Genomic DNA, 23,349 nt, shown 5'->3' on the forward strand with positions numbered 1-23,349 from the left:
CAGCTCTGACCACATCCAGAGATTTCGACTCAATCAAGGTATCAGTAGCCACTGGCACCACAATAGGTTGGTTCATATGGAAAGATGAAACCACCTTCGGCAGAAATTGCTGACGAGTCCTCAACTCTGCTCTATCTACATGAAATATCAAATAAGGGCTCTTGTGAGACAAAGCCGCTAACTCAGACACCCGCCTCGCGGATGCCAAGGCCAACATCATGACCACTTTCCAAGTGACAAATTTCAACTCCACCTTCCGTAAAGGCTCAAACCAGTGTGATTGAAGGAACTGCAACACCACGTTAAGATCCCATGGTGCCACTGCGGGCACAAAGGGAGGTTGGATGTGCAACACACCTTTCAAGAAAGTCTGAACTTCTGGAAGAGAGGCCAAGGGTTTCTGAAAGAAAACCGATAAGGCTGAAATCTGTACCTTAATTGAGCCCAACTTTAGGCCCGCATCCACACCAGCTTGCAGAAAATGGAGAAAATGTCCTAACTGAAATTCTTCCGTAGGAGCCTTCTTGGATTCACACCAAGACACATATTTTCTCCAAATACGGTGGTATTGTTTAGACGTTACCCCTTTTCTAGCCTGAAGAAGTGTGGGAATGACCTCACTGGGAATACCCTTTCGGGCTAGGATTTGGCGTTCAACCGCCATGCCGTCAAACGTAGCCGCGGTAAGTCTTGGTATACGCACGGCCCCTGTTGTAACAGGTCCTCGCGTAGAGGAAGAGGCCAGGGATCTCCTATGAGTAATTCCTGAAGATCTAGATACCAAGCCCTCCTTGGCCAGTCTGGAACAATGAGGATCGCCTGAACCTTTGTTCTTCTTATGATCTTTAGAACTTTCGGAATGAGAGGAAGTGGAGGGAATACATACACAAACTGAAAAACCCATGGTGTCACTAGGGCGTCCACTGCTATTGCTTGAGGGTCCCTTGACCTGGAACAATATCTCTGAAGCTTCTTGTTGAGACGAGACGCCATCATGTCTATTTGAGGAGGTCCCCATAGACTCGTCACTTCTGTGAAGACCTCTTGATGAAGACCCCACTCTCCTGGATGGAGATCGTGTCTGCTGAGGAAGTCTGCTTCCCAGTTGTCCACTCCTGGAATGAAGATTGCTGACAACGCGCTTGTATGCCTTTCCACCCAGCGGAGAATCTTTGTGGCCTCTGCCATCGCCGCTCTGCTTTTTGTTCCGCCCTGGCGGTTTATGTACGCTACTGCAATTATATTGTCTGACTGGATCAGTATGGGCAGATTTCGAAGAACATGTTCCGCTTGAAGAAGGCCGTTGTAAATGGCCCTTAACGCCAGAACGTTTATGTGTAGACAAGTTTCCTGGCTTGACCATCTTCCCTGGAAGTTATCCCCCTGCGTGACTGCCCCGCAGCCTCGGAGACTCGCATCCGTGGTTACTAGGATCCAGTCCTGGATCCCGAACCTGCGCCCCTCTAGGAGGTGAGAGCTGTGTAGCAACCACAGGCGTGAGATTCTGGTTTTTGAAGACTGGACTATCTTCCGGTGCATGTGCAGGTGGGATCCGGACCACTTGTCCAACAGGTCCTACTGAAAAACTCTGGCATGGAATCTGCCAAACTGAATGGCCTCGTAGGCTGCTACCATCTTCCCCAGTAATCGAGTGCACTGATCAGAGGTTCTCAAACTCGGTCCTCGGGGGCACACACAGTGCATGTTTTGCAGGTAACCCAGCAGGTGCACAGGTGTATTAATTACTCACTGACACATTTTAAAAGGTCCACAGGTGGAGCTAATTATTTCACTTGCGATTCTGTGAGGAGACCTGCAAAACATGCACTGTGTGTGCCCCCGAGGACAGAGTTTGAGAACCTCTGGCATTGATGAATTGACACTTTTGCTGGTTTCAGAATTTGTTTGACCAGATTGTGAATTTCCAGAGCCTTTTCCACTGGAAGAAAAACTCTGTAATTCTGTGTCCAGAACCATTCCCAAAAACGACAGCCGCTTCGTCGGAGTCAACTACGATTTTGGCAAGTTTAGGAGCCAACCATGATGTTGCAGAACTGTCAGGGAGAGTGAAATGTTCTGGACCAGTTGGTCCCTGGATCTCGCCTTTATCAGGAGATCGTCCAAGTACAGGATAATTGTGACTCCCTGCTTGCACAGGAGAACCATCATTTCCGCCATTACCTTGGTGAAAACTCTCGGAGCCGTGGACAGACCAAACGGCAACGTCTGAAATTGGTATTGACAATCCTGAATTGCAAACCTCAGGTAAGCTTGATGCAGAGGATATATGGGTACATGTAAGTAGGCGTCCTTTATGTCCACCGACACCATAAAAGTCCCCTCCTCCAGACTAGAGATTACTGCTCAGAGAGTCTCCATCTTGAATTTGAATCTTCTTAAGTAGAAATTGAGGGACTTTAGGTTCAGAATTGGTCTGACCGAGCCTTCCGGCTTCGGGATCACGAACAGACTCGAATAAAAGTCTTCTCCCTGTTATGACGGGGGAACCTCGATAATGACCTGATTTTGACACAACTTTTGTATTGTGTCACATACTATCTCCCTGTCCGGCAGAGAAACTGGTAAGGCCGATTTGAAACATCGGCGAGGGGGAACGTCTTGAAACTCTAATTTGTACCCCTGGGACACTATTTCTAATACCAATGGGTCCAAGTCCGAGCGAACCCAGAACTGACTGAAGAGTTTGAGACGTGCCCCCACCGGTGCGGACTCCCGTGAAGGAGCCCCAGCGTCATGCGCTAGATTTGGCAGAAACCGGGGAGGACCTCTGCTCCTGGGAACTTGCCACTGCCGGTGATTTTTTACCTCTTATTGTAGCAAGGAAGAACCTCAGCCCTTTCTGTATTTATTGGGCTGAAATGACTGCATCCGATAGTGGTGTGTTTTCGTTTGTTGTGGATGAACATAAGGTAAAAATTATGACTTACCCGTGGTAGCCGTGGATACCAAATCAGCGAGACCGTCACCAAACAAGACACCACCTTTATATGGTAGAGATTCCATATTTTTCTTGGAGTCAGCATGAGCATTCCATTGATGAATCCACAAAGCTCGCCTTGCCATGGCATTGGCCTTTGATCCCAAAAGGCCTATATATCTTGCCGCTTCCTTTAGGTAGGCCGCAGCATCCCTGATATAACCCAGGGTTAAGAGGATGCTATCTCTATCTAGGGTATCTAAATCAGATGACAAGTTATCTGCCCACTTCTCGATAGCACTACTCACCCACACAGATGTAATCGTTGGTCTGAGCAGTGTACCTGTGGTGACATAAATGGATTTTAACGTAGTTTCCTGTCTACGATCCGCAGGATCCTTAAGGGCTGCCGTGTCAGGAGACGGGAGAGCCACCTTTTTTGACAACCGGGATAGAGCCTTGTCCACCATGGGTGGTGACTCCCACTTTTCTCTATCCCCAGAAGGAAACTGATACGCTGCCGGAATCCTTTTGGGAATTTGAAACTTTTTGTCAGGATTTTCCCAAAGCTTTTTAAAAAGAGTGTTCAGTTCATGAGAGGGAGGAAACGTTGCCTCAGGTTTCTTTCCCTTGTACATACAGACCCTTTTATCTGGGACAGCAGGGTCTTCAGAGATATGTAATACGTCTTTTATCGCCACAATCATGTACTGAATGCTCTTTGCCAATTTAGGATCTAATCTGACATCACTATAATCGACACTGGAGTCGGTGTCTGTGTCGGTATCCGTGTCTGCCGACTGGGCAAACGAACGTTTTTGTGACCCCGAGGGGGTCTGAACTTGTAATAACACATCCTCCACAGATTTCCTCCATGCCTGGTTCTGAGATTCAGATTTATCTAATCTCTTGGTAATAAGAGCCACATTAGCATTTAAAACATTCAACACATTTACCCAATCAGGAGTCGGTGGTGCCGACAGGGTCACCCCCACAGCCGTTTGTGTGCCTAATACAGTCTCCTCCTGGGAAGAGCACTCAGCCTCAGACATGCCGACACACGTGCACCCAACACACACACACAGACACACTGGGCGTATAGGGGACAGATCCACAATAAAGCCTGTCAGAGAGACACAGATGGATTTTGCCAGCTCACAACCCAGCGCTTAAACCCGGTACTGAAACAGTTACAGAATGTCCCAGACCTGCAGCGCTTTTATAAACTTATATTGCACCAAAAATCACTGTGCCTATGTCTACTGCGGATCCTGTCTATACCCCATGGTTCTTATGGTATCCCCAGCATCCTCTAGGACGTATGAGAAAGGTTGATTTTCCTACAGTAGCCTGTGAGATCCATTTGTCCATTTCTGGACCGAACAAGGTATCTCCTACAAACAGTATGGCCTCTACCACCTTCTTGGATTCCGAATCCCCCTGCCACTCTGAGCCATAAAATGCGCCTTGTCGACACTGCAGACGCAGAAATACGCAAGGCTATTCTAGTAGCATCTTTTGCCGCTTCGCAGAGATAGGAGGCTGACTTGCGGATATGTTCAGCTAAACGGAGAAATCTCTTGGTTACCGTCCTCTGAAACCGCACTGACTATCTGACTAGCCCAAGCCCCCATAGCCTTACTAACCCAGGCACTCACTAGCGCCAGTCTGTGAGGCTCCCGCTGCAACAAAAATGGACTTAAGTGCTGTGTCCAACTTACGGTCAGATGCATCCTTCAATGTAGTAACATTGGGAATAGGTAAAATTGTCTTCTTGGACAATCTACCTAGGGAAGCATCCACCACTGGTGGGCTCTCCCACTTTGACATAACCGCTGTCGGTAGGGGATAGTTAACTGTAAATTTCTTAGGCAATTGGAATCGTTTATCGGCTGTTTCCAGGCCTGACCGATCTGTTCTTGCAGTGTCTTGGGTATAGGAAATACGGCTGTTAGAGGTTTTTGCGACTCAGATCAAATTCTTCCGATTCCTTGACTTCATCTTCCTCGAAGCCAAGGACCTTGTTCACGGCATCAATAAGGGATTCTAATCCCTTTTGTATCAGAATCTTCCTCTGACAGAGAATTATCTATGATCTCCTCCCCCTGACTCCTTATCTAACAAGATGCCTTCTTCTTCCTCTGACTCCTCCTGTAGCACTGAAGAGGTCTTTTGACTGCTGTCCAGACAGGTCTCTCAACCTGTGTCGCGGGGGTAAGTCTTATCATAAATTCCTCCATGGTTTTTGAGAATCCCGCAGCCCATACCTGCTGCTGCCTATAAGATTCCACCATCTCCTTGGACAAACTTGCCAAGGCACTTTGCCACGAACTAGGGGAACTACTGGTTCCAGGCTGTTGTGTCCCTTTCCAAGCATGTGTCGCACACTCCGATGCTTCCCACATGTGTGCTCTTCTTGTCACATTTTGTGCCACATGACAGGTTTTTGGATTGTGGTTTGGAAGCCATGTTTAATTAACACGTTCACCCACACACACTCAAACAGTCCCGTCACTCTATTGGACTAGGAGACAGACTGTAAAGAGAGTGGAGCAGGAACTAGGGAGCGCACAGCTGGTTCGGTCTACTAGTAAATTGTAAGTACTATGTACCAGCATCTGATTTACAAACCCCACACCACTGCTGTAATTGCAGGAGGATTCAGGCTTGTCCTTTCTGTCTCCCTCAGGCACTAAATGATTGCCTCTCTGAGGCCTCTCTTGTTGGACCTGTCAGCAGAGCCCTTAAGAGAATGGTTGATTCTATTTCGGAGTGGGAGAAGGGACCTTCTGACGTATCTAGGGGAGGAGACACGTCACCAGGGGGAGGAGCTACGGGCGAACAGGGTACCCGAAAAGTACCCTCGCAGGCTCGCTTCGCTCGCCACGCTTCGGGCTCGGTGGCTCGCCACCTGATTACTAAAGGTAATAGTTGGTGGCGTGGATAGTAGAGGAACTATCCCGCTGGCCTTGCTCCTCCCCCTTGTGTTGCGACTCCTCCCCCAGACGGAAAAGGTCCCTTAGCCCACTTGATTCTAGCATCTACCTTAAGAGAATAGGCAAATCCTATGCTAGAAGTGAGGAGCAGTTACCTCCCCTGCCTCTCCCGCCTGCAAAGCACGCCTAATTAACCCTTAAAATGGCCGCTGCTTAAATTTATAGGCAACATAGTAGAGCCCATGACAGTGACGCCGGGGGGAATCACAATATGAATGCAGTAGGGGATCCTACCTTAGAGTGGTCCCGTTCCACAGCTCTCTCAGCTTAAGTGTCCCGTTCGGTAAGAACCTTCTGTCTCCCTGTGCTGCTGCTGCCTGCGTCTCCGGCCGCTTAAACAGATTACAACCGCCGTGCTGGCCGCTGGTTGGCAGGTGACGGGTTGAGGTCTCTGCTGAGAGGAGCCGGTTTATTAGCTGCGCTGGGAGAGATCCTGCGATACACGGGCTCTATTCTATACGCCAAGATGCTGAAGGGGAAGGAATTACTCACTGCGCTCCCTGTGTGATCAGCGGATCCTTTGTGACAGGATCTTGGTCACGGATTACGGAGTAACTGAAAACCGTGGTCTCACTCCTAATTGGTGGGAGTAGGTTTAAGCACTTCTTCTGTTTTAAAAGTAAAATAAAATCCGAACAGGAGCCTGAGCTCCTCATGTGCCTCTTCCTCCTGAGCGCAACGTTTCACACCGGAGGGAGAGGGGCGTGAAGGGGGAGGAGCCAGCTGTGCACTTCAATTAATTTGCATATATTGTGCCACCTCCGATCTCCATTCTTCACACCCAGCTGTATGAACTCCAGTGTCCCCTAGTGGATGACAGAGAAATAGAAGAAATCAGGACTATAATAATTATACCACTGTAGTTTCAGGTTTAATTTGTTTTCAGGGGGAATAAATCTTCCCATAACCTGTTCAATCAATGAATCAATCTTATATGTCAGTCACTCATTTGGTTGTTGAGGGGGGAGAACTTCACTGGAATGCAGCCCTTCAGGATTGGATGCTGATGACAATGGGCCTAATTCAGAGTTGATCGCAGCAGCAAATTTTTGTTAGCAGTTGGGCAAAACCATGTGCAGTGCAGGTGGGGCAGATATAACATGTGCAGAGAGAGTTAGATTTGGGTGGGGTGTGTCCGACCTAAAATCTAAACTGCAGTGTAAAAATAAAGCAGACAGTATTTACCCTGCACAGAAACAAAATAACCCACCCAAATCTAACTCTCTCTGCACGTTACATCTGCCCCCCCTGCAGTGCACATGGTTTCTCTAACGTCCTAAGTGGATGCTGGGGACTCCGTCAGGACCATGGGGAATAGCGGCTCCGCAGGAGACAGGGCACAAAAGTAAAAGCTTTAGGATCAGGTGGTGTGCACTGGCTCCTCCCCCCATGACCCTCCTCCAAGCCTCAGTTAAGATTTTGCGCCCGGCCGAGAAGGGTGCAATCTAGGTGGCTCTCCTAAAGAGCTGCTTAGAGTAAAAGTTTTGTTAGGTTTTTTATTTTCAGTGAGTCCTGCTGGCAACAGGCTCACTGCATCGAGGGACTTAGGGGAGAGAAGTTCAACTCACCTGCGTGCAGGATGGATTGGCTTCTTAGGCTACTGGACACCATTAGCTCCAGAGGGAGTCGGAACACAGGTCTCACCCTGGGGTTCGTCCCGGAGCCGCGCCGCCGACCCCCTTGCAGATGCCGAAAAGTGAAGAGGTCCAGAAACCGGCGGCAGAAGACTCTTCAGTCTTCATAAGGTAGCGCACAGCACTGCAGCTGTGCGCCATTGTTGTCAGCACACTTCATAGCAGCGGTCACTGAGGGTGCAGGGCGCTGGGGGGGGGGCGCCCTGGGCAGCAATGATAGTACCTTATTCTGGCTAAAAATACATCACATATAGCCCCTGGGGGCTATATGGATGTATTTAACCCCTGCCAGGTCTCAGAAAAACGGGAGAAGAAGCCAGCCGAAAAGGGGGCGGGGCCTATTCTCCTCAGCACACAGCGCCATTTTCCCTCACAGAAATGCTGGTGGGAAGGCTCCCAGGCTCTCCCCTGCACTGCACTGCACTACAGAAACAGGGTTAAAACAGAGAGGGGGGGCACTTATTTGGCGATATGTATATATATATTAAAATGCTATAAGGGAAAAACACTTATATAAAGGTTGTCCCTGTATAATTATAGCGTTTTTGGTGTGTGCTGGCAAACTCTCCCTCTGTCTCCCCAAAGGGCTAGTGGGGTCCTGTCCTCTATCAGAGCATTCCCTGTGTGTGTGCTGTGTGTCGGTACGTGTGTGTCGACATGTATGAGGACGATGTTGGTGAGGAGGCGGAGCAATTGCCTGAAATGGTGATGTCACTCTCTAGGGAGTCGACACCGGAATGGATGGCTTATTTAAGGAATTACGTGATAATGTCAACACGCTGCAAGGTCGGTTGACGACATGAGACGGCCGGCAAACAAATTAGTACCTGTCCAGGCGTCTCAAACACCGTCAGGGGCTGTAAAACGCTCATTTACCTCAGTCGGTCGACACAGACACTGACTCCAGTGTCGACGGTGAAGAAACAAACGTATTTTCCTTTAGGGCCACACGTTACATGTTAAGGGCAATGAAGGAGGTGTTACATATTTCTGATACTACAAGTACCACAAAGAAGGGTATTATGTGGGGTGTGAAAAAACTACCTGTAGTTTTTCCTGAATCAGATAAATTAAATGAAGTGTGTGATGATGAGTGGGTTTCCCCCGATAGAAAATTATTGGCGGTATACCCTTTCCCGCCAGAAACACCCTTTAGGGTGGATAAGGCGCTCACACGCTTATCAAAACAAGTGGCGGTACCGTCTCCAGATAGGGCCGCCCTCAAGGAGCCAGCTGAGAGGCTGGAAAATATCCTAAAAAGGTATATACACACATACTGGTGTTATACTGCGACCAGCGATCGCCTCAACCTGGATGTGCAGCGCTGGGGTGGCTTGGTCGGATTCCCTGACTGAAAAATAAGAATTTACTTACCGATAATTCTATTTCTCGGAGTCCGTAGTGGATGCTGGGGTTCCTGAAAGGACCATGGGGAATAGCGGCTCCGCAGGAGACAGGGCACAAAAAGTAAAGCTTTTCCAGATCAGGTGGTGTGCACTGGCTCCTCCCCCTATGACCCTCCTCCAGACTCCAGTTAGGTACTGTGCCCGGACGAGCGTACACAATAAGGAAGGATTTTGAATCCCGGGTAAGACTCATACCAGCCACACCAATCACACCGTACAACTTGTGATCTAAACCCAGTTAACAGTATGATAACAGAAGAGCCTCTGAAAGATGGCTCCCTAAACAATAACCCGAATTAGTTAACAATAACTATGTACAAGTATTGCAGATAATCCGCACTTGGGATGGGCGCCCAGCATCCACTACGGACTCCGAGAAATAGAATTATCGGTAAGTAAATTCTTATTTTCTCTATCGTCCTAGTGGATGCTGGGGTTCCTGAAAGGACCATGGGGATTATACCAAAGCTCCCAAACGGGCGGGAGAGTGCGGATGACTCTGCAGCACCGAATGAGAGAACTCCAGGTCCTCCTTTGCCAGGGTATCAAATTTGTAGAATTTTACAAACGTGTTCTCCCCTGACCACGCAGCTGCTCGGTAGAGTTGTAATGCCGAGACCCCTCGGGCAGCCGCCCAAGATGAGCCCACCTTCCTTGTGGAATGGGCCTTAACAGATTTAGGCTGTGGCAGGCCTGCCACAGAATGTGCAAGTTGAATTGTGTTACAAATCCAACGAGCAATCGACTGCTTAGAAGCAGGCGCACCCAACTTGTTGGGTGCATACAGTATAAACAGCGAGTCAGATTTTCTGACTCCAGCCGTCCTTGAAATGTATATTTTTAAAGCTCTGACAACGTCCAACAACTTGGAGTCCTCCAAGTCGCTTGTAGCCGCAGGCACTACAATAGGCTGGTTCAGGTGAAACGCTGATACCACCTTAGGGAGAAAATGCGGACGCGTCCGCAGCTCTGCCCTATCCGAATGGAAAATTAAATAAGGGCTTTTATAAGATAAAGCCGCCAGTTCAGATACTCTCCTGGCGGACGCCAGGGCCAGTAACATAGTCACTTTCCATGTGAGATATTTCAAATCCACATTTTTTAGTGGTTCAAACCAATGGGATTTGAGGAAATCTAAAACTACATTTAGATCCCACGGTGCCACCGGAGGCACCACAGGAGGCTGTATATGCAGTACTCCTTTGACAAAAGTCTGGACCTCAGGAACTGAGGCCAATTCTTTTTGGAAGAATATTGACAGGGCCGAAATTTGAACCTTAATAGATCCCAATTTGAGACCCATAGACAATCCTGATTGCAGGAAATGTAGGAAACGACCCAGTTGAAATTCCTCCGTCGGAGCACTCCGATCCTCGCACCACGCAACATATTTCCGCCAAATGCGGTGATAATGCTTCGCGGTGACTTCCTTTCTTGCCTTAATCAAGGTAGGAATGACTTCTTCTGGAATGCCTTTTCCTTTTAGGATCTGGCGTTCAACCGCCATGCCGTCAAACGCAGCCGCGGTAAGTCTTGGAATAGACACGGTCCCTGCTGAAGCAGGTCCTGTCTTAGAGGTAGAGGCCACGGATCGTCCGTGACCATCTCTTGAAGTTCCGGGTACCAAGACCTTCTTGGCCAATCCGGAGCCACTAGTATCGTTCTTACTCCGCTTTGCCGTATGATTCTCAATACCTTTGGTATGAGAGGCAGAGGAGGAAACACATACACCGACTGGTACACCCAAGGTGTTACCAACGCGTCCACAGCTATTGCCTGCGGATCTCTTGACCTGGCGCAATACCTGTCCAGTTTTTTGTTGAGGCGAGACGCCATCATGTCCACCATTGGTCTTTCCCAACGGTTTATTAGCATGTGGAAAACTTCTGGATGAAGTCCCCACTCTCCCGGGTGAAGATCGTGTCTGCTGAGGAAGTCTGCTTCCCAGTTGTCCACTCCCGGGATGAACACTGCTGACAGTGCTATCACGTGATTCTCCGCCCAGCGAAGGATCCTGGCAGCTTCTGCCATTGCACTCCTGCTTCTTGTGCCGCCCTGTCTGTTTACATGGGCGACTGCCGTGATGTTGTCCGACTGGATCAACACCGGTCTTCCTTGAAGCAGAGGTTCCGCCTGGCTTAGAGCATTGTAGATTGCTCTTAGTTCCAGAATGTTTATGTGAAGAGACTTTTCCAGGCTCGACCACACTCCCTGGAAGTTTCTTCCTTGTGTGACTGCTCCCCAGCCTCTCAGGCTGGCGTCCGTGGTCACCAGGATCCAATCCTGTATGCCGAATCTGCGGCCCTCCAATAGATGAGCCCTCTGCAACCACCCCAGAAGAGATACCCTTGTCCTTGGAGACAGGGTTATCCGCAGGTGCATCTGAAGATGCGTGCATTGATGTACAGACACCTTTCCTGGTTTTAGGAGATTCCTGACCAGGTCGGATAACTCCTTGGCTTTTTCCTCGGGAAGAAAAACCTTTTTCTGAACCGTGTCCAGAATCATCCCTAAGAACAGCAGACGAGTTGTCGGCATTAATTTGGATTTTGGAATATTCAGAATCCATCCGTGCTGCTTTAGCACCTCTTGAGATATTGCTAATCCCATCTCTAGCTGTTCTCTGGACCTTGCCCTTATTAGGAGATCGTCCAAGTATGGGATAATTAATACGCCTTTTCTTCGAAGAAGAATCATCATCTCGGCCATTACCTTTGTAAAGACCCGAGGTGCCGTGGACAAACCAAACGGCAGCGTCTGAAACTGATAGTGACAGTTTTGTACAACGAACCTGAGGTACCCCTGGTGTGAGGGGTAAATTGGAACGTGGAGATACGCATCCTTGATGTCCAAGGATACCATAAAGTCCCCTTCTTCCAGGTTCGCTATCACTGCTCTGAGTGACTCCATCTTGAACTTGAACTTCTTTATGTACAGGTTCAAGGACTTCAGATTTAGAGTAGGCCTTACCGAGCCATCCGGCTTCGGTACCACAAATAGAGTGGAATAATACCCCTTCCCTTGTTGTAGAAGAGGTACCTTGACTATCACCTGCTGAGAGTACAGCTTGTGAATGGCTTCCAAAACCGTCTCCCTTTCGGAAGGGGACGTTGGTAAAGCAGACTTCAGGAAACGGCGAGGTGGATCTGTCTCTAATTCCAACCTGTACCCCTGAGATATTATCTGCAGGATCCAGGGATCTACCTGCGAGTGAGCCCACTGCGCGCTGTAATTTTCGAGACGACCTCCCACCGTCCCCGAGTCCGCTTGAGAAGCCCCAGCGTCATGCTGAGGCTTTTGTAGAAGCCGGGGAGGGCTTCTGTTCCTGGGAAGGAGCTGCCTGTTGCTGTTTCTTCCCTCGACCTCTGCCTCGTGGCAGATATGAATAGCCCTTTGCTCTCTTATTTTTAAAGGAACGAAAGGGCTGCGGTTGAAAAGTCGGTGCCTTTTTCTGTTGGGGAGTGACTTGAGGTAGAAAGGTGGATTTCCCGGCTGTAGCCGTGGCCACCAAATCTGATAGACCGACTCCAAATAACTCCTCCCCTTTATACGGCAAAACTTCCATATGCCGTTTTGAATCCGCATCGCCTGTCCACTGTCGCGTCCATAAAGCTCTTCTGGCCGAAATGGACATAGCACTTACCCGTGATGCCAGTGTGCAGATATCCCTCTGTGCATCACGCATATAAAGAAATGCATCCTTTATTTGTTCTAACGACAGTAAAATATTGTCCCTGTCCAGGGTATCAATATTTTCAATCAGGGACTCTGACCAAACTACCCCAGCACTGCACATCCAGGCAGTCGCTATAGCTGGTCGTAGTATAACACCTGCATGTGTGTATATACTTTTTTGGATATTTTCCATCCTCCTATCTGATGGATCTTTAAGTGCGGCCGTCTCAGGAGAAGGTAACGCCACTTGTTTTGATAAGCGTGTTAGCGCCTTGTCCACCCTAGGAGGTGTTTCCCAGCGCTCCCTAACCTCTGGCGGGAAAGGGTATAATGCCAATAATTTCTTTGAAATTATCAGCTTTTTATCAGGGGCAACCCACGCTTCATCACACACGTCATTTAATTCTTCTGATTCAGGAAAAACTATAGGTAGTTTTTTCACACCCCACATAATACCCTGTTTAGTGGTACCTGTAGTATCAGCTAAATGTAACGCCTCCTTCATTGCCAAAATCATATAACGTGTGGCCCTACTGGAAAATACGGTTGATTCGTCACCACTGGAATCAGTGCCTGTGTCTGGGTCTGTGTCTACCGACTGAGGCAAAGGGCGTTTTACAGCCCCTGACGGTGTTTGAGGCGCCTGGACAGGCACTAATTGATTGTCCGGCCGCCTCATGTCGTCAAACGACTGCTTTAGCGTGTTGACACTATCCCGTAATTCCATAAATAAAGGCATCCATTCTGGTGTCGACCCCCTAGGAGGTGACATCCCCATATTTGGCAATTGCTCCGCCTCCACACCAATATCGTCCTCATACATGTCGACACACACGTACCGACACACAGCAGACACACAGGGAATGCTCTAAACGAAGACAGGACCCACTAGCCCTTTGGGGAGACAGAGGGAGAGTCTGCCAGCACACACCAAAAAGCGCTATATATGACAGGGATAGCCTTATAATAAGTGCTCCCTTATAGCTGCTTTATATATATCAAGATATTGCCATTAAATTTGCCCCCCCTCTCTGTTTTACCCTGTTTCTGTAGTGCAGTGCAGGGGAGAGACCTGGGAGCCGTCCTGACCAGCGGAGCTGTGAGAGGAAATGGCGCCGTGTGCTGAGGAGATAGGCCCCGCCCCTTTTTCGGCGGGCTCGTCTCCCGCTATTTTGTGAATACAGGCAGGGGTTAAATATCTCCATATAGCCTCTGGGGGCTATATGTGAGGTATTTTTAGCCTTTATATAGGTTTACATTTGCCTCCCAGGGCGCCCCCCCCCAGCGCCCTGCACCCTCAGTGACTGCGTGTGAAGTGTGCTGAGAGGAAAATGGCGCACAGCTGCAGTGCTGTGCGCTACCTTTAGAAGACTGCAGGAGTCTTCAGCCGCCGATTCTGGACCTCTTCTTACTTCAGCATCTGCAAGGGGGCCGGCGGCGCGGCTCCGGTGACCATCCAGGCTGTACCTGTGATCGTCCCTCTGGAGCTGATGTCCAGTAGCCAAGAAGCCAATCCATCCTGCACGCAGGTGAGTTCACTTCTTCTCCCCTCTGTCTCTCGTTGCAGTGATCCTGTTGCCAGCAGGAATCACTGTAAAATAAAAAACCTAAGCTAAACTTTCTCTAAGCAGCTCTTTATGAGAGCCACCTAGAATTGCACCCTTCTCGGCCGGGCACAAAAATCTAACTGGAGTCTGGAGGAGGGTCATAGGGGGAGGAGCCAGTGCACACCACCTGATCTGGAAAAGCTTTACTTTTTGTGCCCTGTCTCCTGCGGAGCCGCTATTCCCCATGGTCCTTTCAGGAACCCCAGCATCCACTAGGACGATAGAGAAATATTGATACCCTTGACAGGGACAGTATTTTATTGACTATAGAGCATTTAAAGGATGCATTTCTATATATGCGAGATGCACAGAGGGATATTTGCACTCTGGCATCAAGAGTAAGTGCGATGTCCATATCTGCCAGAAGATGTTTATGGACACGACAGTGGTCAGGTGATGCAGATTCCAAACGGCACATGGAAGTATTGCCGTATAAAGGGGAGGAGTTATTTGGGGTCGGTCCATCGGACCTGGTGGCCACGGCAACAGCTGGAAAATCCACCTTTTTTACCCCAAGTCACATCTCAGCAGAAAAAGACACCGTCTTTTCAGCCTCAGTCCTTTCGTCCCCATAAGGGCAAGCGGGCAAAAGGCCAGTCATATCTGCCCAGGGATAGAGGAAAGGGAAGAAGACTGCAGCAGGCAGCCCATTCCCAGGAACAGAGCCCTCCACCGCTTCTACTAAGTCCTCAGCATGACGCTGGGGCCGTACAAGCGGACTCAGGTGCGGTGGGGGGTCGTCTCAAGAGTTTCAGCGCGTAGTGGGCTCACTCGCAAGTGGACCCCTGGATCCTACAAGTAGTATCCCAGGGGTACAGATTGGAAATTCGAGACGTCTCCCCCTCGCAGGCTCCTGATGTCTGTTTTACCAACGTCTTCCTCCGACAGGGAGGCAGTATTGGAAACAATTCACAAGCTGTATTCCCAGCAGGTGATAATCAAAGTACCCCTCCTACAACAAGGAAAGGGGTATTATTCCACACTATATTGTGGTACTGAAGCCGGACGGCTCGGTGAGACCTATTCTAAATGGATAATCTTTGAACACTTACATACAAAGGTTCAAATCAAGATGGAGTCACTCAGAGCAGTGATAGCGAACCAATAGGGTGTCCCTGGACATCAAGGTTGCTTACCTCCATGTCCCAAATTGCCCTTCTCACCAAGGGTACCTCAGGTTCGTGGTACGGAACTGTCACTATCAGTTTCAGACGCTGCCGTTTGGATTGTCCACGGCACCCCGGGTCTTTACCAAAGTAATGGCCGAAATGATGATTCTTCTTCAAAGAAAAGGCGTCTTAATTATCCCTTACTTGGACGATCTCCTGATAAGGGCAGGGTCCAGAGAACAGTTGGAAGTCGGAGTAGCACTATCTCAAGTAGTTCTACGACAGCACGGGTGGATTTTAAATATCCAAAATCGCAGCCGTTTCCGACGACACGTCTGCTGTACCTAGGGATGGTTCTGGACACAGTCCAGAAAAAGGTGTTTCTCCCGGAGGAGAAAGCCAGGGAGTTATCCGAGCTAGTCAGGAACCTCCTAAAACCAGGAAAAGTGTCAGTGCATCATTGCACAAGAGTCCTGGGAAAAATGGTGGCTTATTACGAAGCGATTCCATTCGGCAGATTCCACGCAAGAACTTTTCAGTGGGATCTGCTGGACAAATGGTCAGGATCGCATCTTCAGATGCATCAGCGGATAACCCTATCTCCAAGGACAAGGGTGTCTCTCCTGTGGTGGTTACAGAGTGCTCATCTTCTAGAGGGCCGCAGATTCGGCATTCAGGATTGGATGCTGGTGACCACGGAGGCCAGCCTGAGAGGCTGGGGAGCAGTCACACAAGGAAAAAATTTCCAGGGAGTGTGATCAAGTCTGGAGACTTTTCTCCACATAAATATACTGGAGCTAAGGGCAATTTACAATGCTCTAAGCTTAGCAAGACCTCTGCTTCAAGGTCAGCCGGTATTGATCCAGTGGGACAACAACACGGCAGTCGCCCACGTAAACAGACAGGGCGGCACAAGAAGCAGGAGGGCAATGGCAGAAACTGCAAGGATTTTTCGCTGGGCGGAAAATCATGTGATAGCACTGTCAGCAGTGTTCATTCCGGGAGTGGACAACTGGGAAGCAGACTTCCTCAGCACAACCTCCACCCGGGAGAGTGGGGACTTCATCGGGAAGTCTTCCACATGATTGTGAACCGTTGGGAAAGACCAAAGGTGGACATGATGGCGTCCCGCCTGAACAAAAAACTGGACAAGTATTGCGCCAGGTCAAAAGACCCTCAGGCAATAGCTGTGGACGTTCTGGTAACACCGTGGGTGTACCAGTCGGTGTATGTCTTACCTCCTCTGCTTCTCATACCCAAGGTATTGAGAATTATAAGACGTAGAGGAGTAAGAACTATACTCGTGGCTCCGGATTGGCCAAGAAGGACTTGGTACCCGGAACTTCAAGAGATGCTCACAGAGGACTCATGGCCTCTGCCGCTAAGAAGGGACTTGTTTCAGCAAGTACCATGTCTGTTCCAAGACTTACCGCGGCTGCGTTTGACGGCATGGCGGTTGAACGCCGGATCCTAAGGGAAAAAGGCATTCCGGAAGAGGTCATTCCTACCCTGGTCAAAGCCAGGAAGGAGGTGACCGCACAACATTATCACCACATGTGGCGAAAATATGTTGCGTGGTGTGAGGCCAGGAAGGCCCCACGAAGAAATTTCAACTCGGTCGTTTCCTGCATTCCTGCAAACAGGAGTGTCTATGGGCCTCAAATTGGGGTCCATTAAGGTTCCAATTTCGGCCCTGTCGATTTTCTTCCAAAAAAGAATTGGCTTCAGTTCCTGAAGTCCAGAAGTTTGTCAAGGGAGTGCTGCATATACAACCCCCTTTTGTGCCTCCAGTGGCACTGTGGGATCTCAACGTAGTTCTGGGATTCCTCAAATCACATTGGTTTAAACCGCTCAAATCTGTGGATTTGAAATATTTCACAGGGAAAGTGACCATGCGGTTGGCCCTGGCCTCGGCCAGGCGAGTGTCAGAATTGGCGGCGTTTGTCTCACAAAAGCCCATATCTGATTGTCCATTCGGACAGGGCAGAGCTGCGGACTCGTCCCCAGTTTCTCCCTAAGGTGGTGTCAGTGTTTCACCTGAACCAGCTTATTGTGGTACCTGCGGCTACTAGGGACTTGGAGGACTCCAAGTTGCTAGATGTTGTCAGGGCCCTGAAAATATAGTTTCCAGGACGACTGGAGTCAGGAAAACTGACTTGCTGTTATCCTGTATGCACCCAACAAACTGGGTGCTCTTGCTTCTAAGCAGACGATTGCTAGTTGGATGTGTAGTACAATTCAGCTTGCACATTCTGTGGCAGGCCTGCCACAGCCAAAATATGTAAATGCCCATTTCACAAGGAAGGTGGGCTCATTTTGGGCGGCTGCCCGAGGGCTCTCGGCTTTACAACTTTGCCGAGCTGATACTTGGTCAGGGGCACACCCTGACTGAGGAGGACCTGGAGTTCTCTCATTCGGTGCTGCAGAGTCATCCGCACTCTCCCGCCCGTTTGGGAGCTTTGGTATAATCCCCATGGTCCTGACGGAGTCCCCAGCATCCACTTAGGACGTTAGAGAAAATAAGAATTTACTTACCGATAATTCTATTTCTCGTAGTCCGTAGTGGATGCTGGGCGCCCATCCCAAGTGCGGATTGTCTGCAATACTTGTACATAGTTATTGTTACAAAAATCGGGTTATTATTGTTGTGAGCCATCTTTTCAGAGGCTCCGCTGTTATCATGCTGTTACCTGGGTTCAGATCACAGGTTGTACGGTGTGATTGGTGTGGCTGGTATGAGTCTTACCCGGGATTCAAAATCCTTCCTTATTGTGTACGCTCGTCCGGGCACAGTATCCTAACTGAGGCTTGGAGGAGGGTCATAGGGGGAGGAGCCAGTGCACACCACCTGATCCTAAAGCTTTTACTTTTGTGCCCTGTCTCCTGCGGAGCCGCTATTCCCCATGGTCCTGACGGAGTCCCCAGCATCCACTACGGACTACGAGAAATAGAATTATCGGTAAGTAAATTCTTATTTTTGCCCAACTGCTAACAAATTTGCTGCTATGATCAACTCTGAATTACCCCCTATATCCTGCAGGGTAGGGAACGGTCTCACTTAGAGCTTGCAAGGTATTTGCTTGGAGATCTTGATCCCTCCTGCATCTTATGTACTAGTGCAGTGGTTTCCAAACTTTGAGTCACGGCACCTTAGAGCAGCAGAATATTTTTCACGGCACCCCTATGCCACAAGTTTCTTATTGAGAAATTCAGGGGAGGGGGAGGGGGAAGAAAAGTAAATTGTGTTTATATGTCACCCTTTGGTTTAGTTGTGTGGTGAGGGCTGGGATTTGCTTATTTGTCCACACAGTTTGATTGGCAGCCAGTAGCACTGGTTTTGCTTATTACATTGTCCATAAATAACATGAATTGGTCCTGAACCACCAACTCAGGGCACCCCTGCAAGTGTCCCGAGACACCCCAGAGTGCCTAGGTACACAGGGGCAGATGTATTAAGCCTGGAGAATGGCTGGTGCGTTATCACTGCATTAGCCTATCATTACGGATTTGAAAAATGACAGTTAACGCACCAGCCAATCAGCTGCTATCACCTTGCGCTTATCACTGTTTTATCCCTTCTGCAGGCTTAATACATCTGCCCCACAGTTTGAGAACCACTGCACTAGAGGTAAGAGACACACCTCGAGAGGTAAGGTGGTAAAAAAATAAAATAAATTGGGTCGTTGTCACAGCAGTGGCCTCGCCTACATCACCATAGGAGTTTTATTACCACACTCATAGGATCATGTGATGGGTAGAGGGGAATGATCCATTTATCACTGCAGTTTTCATCCATTGTATAGTCAACATGGAAGCAAATCTCATCCGACAGGATCTTCATCCACAATATCTTCCTTCAGTTAGTGAAATCAAAATTGTGTAGAACAAAAAGGTGCTAATTGTTGTTCCCCAGGACAAGGGGCCCCAGAGAGTTCCTCTTAAATGCTATTTTAGTGCCATAGGACGATAGGTCTAAAGGAAAAGTCAGAGCTTTCCCGTTATCCTGCTAATCCCGGACAGGCCACACAGGCTCTCTACACGCCAGTGTGTCAGCGGGCAGGTTCTATCACGGTAAGGCCTCTTTACTCAAATTCACAGAGGCGGTCTTCAGCCGCGTGGTTGTGACAGCCATGACCCTTAGAGGTGACTCTGGATATATATTTAAAGCCAAGAAAACCCTTTTGGACAAAAATGACCATATTATGTGGAAAACCTACATCAGTCATGGGAAGGGGGCCAGCATTTCTGTGATACAGATCATTATTGCTTTTACAGGAAGGTTCAGACGGTGGGTTAAAGCTTCGTTCCCTATAGGTTCACAAGAACAAGCAGCGCAGCTTGAGAGAAAGCAATAAGGCCAATGCTCAGTAATTCTGCCTCCACGCAACGATGGCAGAATAGAAAAGGCTGTTAACCCATTCATTCCTGAGCCAGTAGTGTGTGTGTGTCACAGAAGATATCACCCCATCACTGTGCGCCGGATCTACCACCACATAATCAGCTCTTAGAGTGATCATGCTCTGATTGGCTGCAGGGTGTTCTAACCACACCCCCTATTGTCTCCTTCCCAGGTGTCCCCTGTATTTAGAAACGAGTACTATTAAGTGGCGCGGGGCACTTAATAATACCGACCTACATCAATTAGTCTGACTCACCTACCTATTCATGTATCACCTGTCACCGTACAATGGCAGAAGGCTTCAGGACAGGTCACAGATTTACAAATGTAAATTCTAGTACCTGGAATAAGGAAATGCAGTGCGTTGCGATATTCCTTACTACTGAAGTTATATCATAGCTCCCTGTTTATACTGTATAGCTAATACTACTAGGTGCTATCATACATTAGCACTTAGGTGCATTATTGATTAGGTGTCCCCTACTGTAAGTGAAGGATAGTGTTCACTCTAGGCTGTTTTAGCAGGGCGCCGTGCCCTGCCCCTTTTGCGGCGCTCTGCCAGTACAGCCACCCGCTTCCTGACCTCCTACCGTGTAAAGATGGGATAGAGCTGGGGGAAGCCCAGCACTAACGGAGGTGCTGGGCACGCCCCCAACAGTGAGGTCGACGGCCACAGACGCCCCCTATAGCAGCGTCTGTGGGCCGCACCGCCCACTAAAATGACGGTGGTGTGGCCACGCCCCCTACTTTACATGACCACACCCCTGGACTCCAGCGTCCTGCCCATTCTTGATTCTAGAAGGAACAGTAGAAGGATATTATGTCAATCATAGTAAATTCCTGATTTTATACAGATTACTGTGCTCTGTGTAATGACAGATTAAACAGATATTACTTAAAGGAGTTTATATCAGCATTGCTTGTGTATTATACACACAAATGTTCCATACATGAATAATGAAAGTATAATACATTGCGGAGTCTAATTGTCATTCTGTTGTAGTAATAAAATACAGTCTTGGAGGTATTTTCCCGTCACAAAATATACATAATCTCAAGACAATGGGGGAAGTGTTTTTATGGCAAAAATCCTATGAAGAGTATTGCCTGTTTATTGGCCTTTATGCTAAACTTGTACAAGTCTACCAATCTGTATGAAGCATGCATTGCCGAGGAGACCGCAAGCCTGTCACGTGCCGCTTCCTGCACGACTGAACAGTGATGTCAGATAGAGAAGCTCAACCCTTCATACCAGCTGTTATCTGGTTACTGCAGTGGCTGCTGCACAGGATTATATGAAGAACCTATCTGTCCCCAATAAAATCCCTTTTCCTAAGATCAGGAAACAGGGGGGTTCATAGTATGGCCTGAATATTCCCCACAGAAACCAGGATCCCCGGAAAATACCTATTACATAATAGATAGTTTCTCACACAAAGGTAAAAGTATAATTTATCATAAAGAAAGCAACAATTCTCCAGGCCATTTAACCACAAAGAAAAAAAATAATTATACAGCATTAGAACTGCTTGAAGTTTTAAAAGAAGACACACAGTGGATCTTTATTCCACCCCCAAACGAAAGTAGGATAACTGGTTCCCTGCCTGATGTATGTATTCCACGTAGCTCTGCCGCAGATATCCCTCCCTCCAGCTAGAGCCAAAATCTTCCCATATTCTATCAGTATACACAGGGCCACGGGGCAAACAGTAGTTTATCTACCCTCTGCTAAACAAGTTCATCTCAGTGTGAACGTTTAGGTTTAGACAACTTCACCCGTGATTAAGGAAATCCTGAAAACATGGCATTGGGGGGGGATACATCAGCTGCAACTTCCCACAGCACAGACTGTGTTACGAGCTGGTGGATTTGACAAACTGCATCTTGTAGTTGCACTTAGATGGTTTCTTTTCTGGTTCACTGTTCTTCTCGGGTTCACGGTTCCTCTCAGGATTGCTGTTCTTCAGTTCGCTGTTCTTCTCGGGTTCTCGCTTCTTCTCAGGATCGCAGATCTTCTCGGGATCTCGGTTCTTCTCGGGATTGCTGTACTTCTTTGGATCTCGGTTCTTCTCGGGTTCGCGGTTCTTCTCAGGATTGTTGTACTTCTTCGGATCTCTGTTCTTCTCGGGGTCGCGGTTCTTCTCAGGTTCACGGTTCCTCTCAGGATTGCTGTACTTCTTCGGATCTCGGTTCCTCTCAGGATTGCTGTACTTCTTTGGGTCTCGGTTCTTCTCGGGTTCGCGGTTCTTCTCTGGTTCACGGTTCATCTCAGGATTGCTGTACTTCTTTGGGTCTCGGTTCTTCTCAGGATTGCTGTACTTCTTCGGATCTCGGTTCTTCTCGGGTTCGCGGTTCTTCTCAGGTTCAGGGTTCCTCTCAGGATTGCTGTACTTCTTTGGGTCTCGGTTCTTCTCAGGGTTGCTGTATTTCTTGCTGGTTTTGTCACTGACTGTTCTCTCTGTGTCGGAGTAATCCTCACTGTCAGAGCCGTCACTGGTGCTCTGGTCCGATGAACTTTCCTCGCTGGGGGAGCTTTCAGGAGGATCTGCCGGCTTGTCGTCAGCGCTATTGCACTAGCACAAAAAGATGCAGCTTGTTTACTAACTCAAATATATTAACAGTTTCTTATATAGCGCAACATATTCTGTTGCGCTTTAATATACACATTCACATCATTAACGTGGAGGGGACAAATAGTGTTTACAGGTACAAACAGATTTTTATTCCATAATGAAAGGTAGTCAATGTTTCGGCATTTGTCAAGAAACCATAAAAAAGGATCAATATCAAAGAACAGCTGCCAGCAAAACAGGCTTTAAAAGCCCAAACTCTCTTCTTTGTGGGGTCTTGACAGAGGTCCAGTATTGTACCAAAGAGCCGACAACATTTCATGATAGAATAATAATACGATTACATCCGCTTTCAATCTAATACTTTCAGTAGCCTGAAGAAATCGCCTTTGCTTAAGTGTCCGCACTCCCAGTAAAAGATATACAAGTGTGTCCAAAGAGGGGAACAGTTATAATGGTTGCTGCTAGAAGTAAGGAACGGCACTTTTCAATGAAACTGTAGAGAAATCAGGATCTGTAGAAACTAAGAGCTCTGAGGTCAACACTTTACTGCTCATTCAAAACTTGTGTATTATAAAGAACAGCGCGCCCCCCCCCCCCCCCCCCCAGGACATATATAGCCATATCATTTCCATTGTCCCATATCAGCGAGTACAGAGAGGCAGCATACACAATAACACTGAAATGCTAGTTATTACCTCACTGAATCCGAGCCCACAATGGCGCCGGTTCCTCCCGGACATTGTACTGTCCATACTCTGCTGAAACTGATACTCCAGCTCATCATTCATCTTCCGATCCTCCGCACCTATGGGAGATGCAGATCAGAGTTACATGTCCCCTAGACTAACCTAATACACCCCCTCTCCCACCGTTGTGTACTGGCCCGGACTACTATGATCCACCTACGTACTAAACCAGTGGTTCACAAACTCAGTCCTCAGGACCCCACGCAGTGCATGTTTTCCAGGTCACCTAGCAGGTGCACAGGTGTATTCATTACTCACTGACACAT

The 23,349-nt window shown here is 48.4% G+C and overlaps 1 protein-coding gene across 1 annotated transcript in view; it reads right to left on the reverse strand.

Annotated features, from left to right (window-relative positions):
* Positions 1–20,825: 20,825 nt before the first annotated feature.
* The window catches only part of C11H11orf58 (chromosome 11 C11orf58 homolog), a 46,315-nt gene continuing 43,791 nt past the window's right edge, over positions 20,826–23,349 (reverse strand). The window contains exons 4-5 of the mRNA XM_063946460.1: positions 23,033–23,142; positions 20,826–22,337 (exon numbers count right to left, since the gene is read on the reverse strand). Coding sequence (XP_063802530.1) covers positions 21,618–22,337; positions 23,033–23,142 — 830 coding nt within the window. The 3' untranslated portion in view covers positions 20,826–21,617. The remainder of the gene's footprint in view (positions 22,338–23,032; positions 23,143–23,349) is intronic.

Source organism: Pseudophryne corroboree, chromosome 11 (assembly GCF_028390025.1).
Source record: "Pseudophryne corroboree isolate aPseCor3 chromosome 11, aPseCor3.hap2, whole genome shotgun sequence".
Lineage (NCBI taxonomy): Eukaryota > Metazoa > Chordata > Amphibia > Anura > Myobatrachidae > Pseudophryne > Pseudophryne corroboree.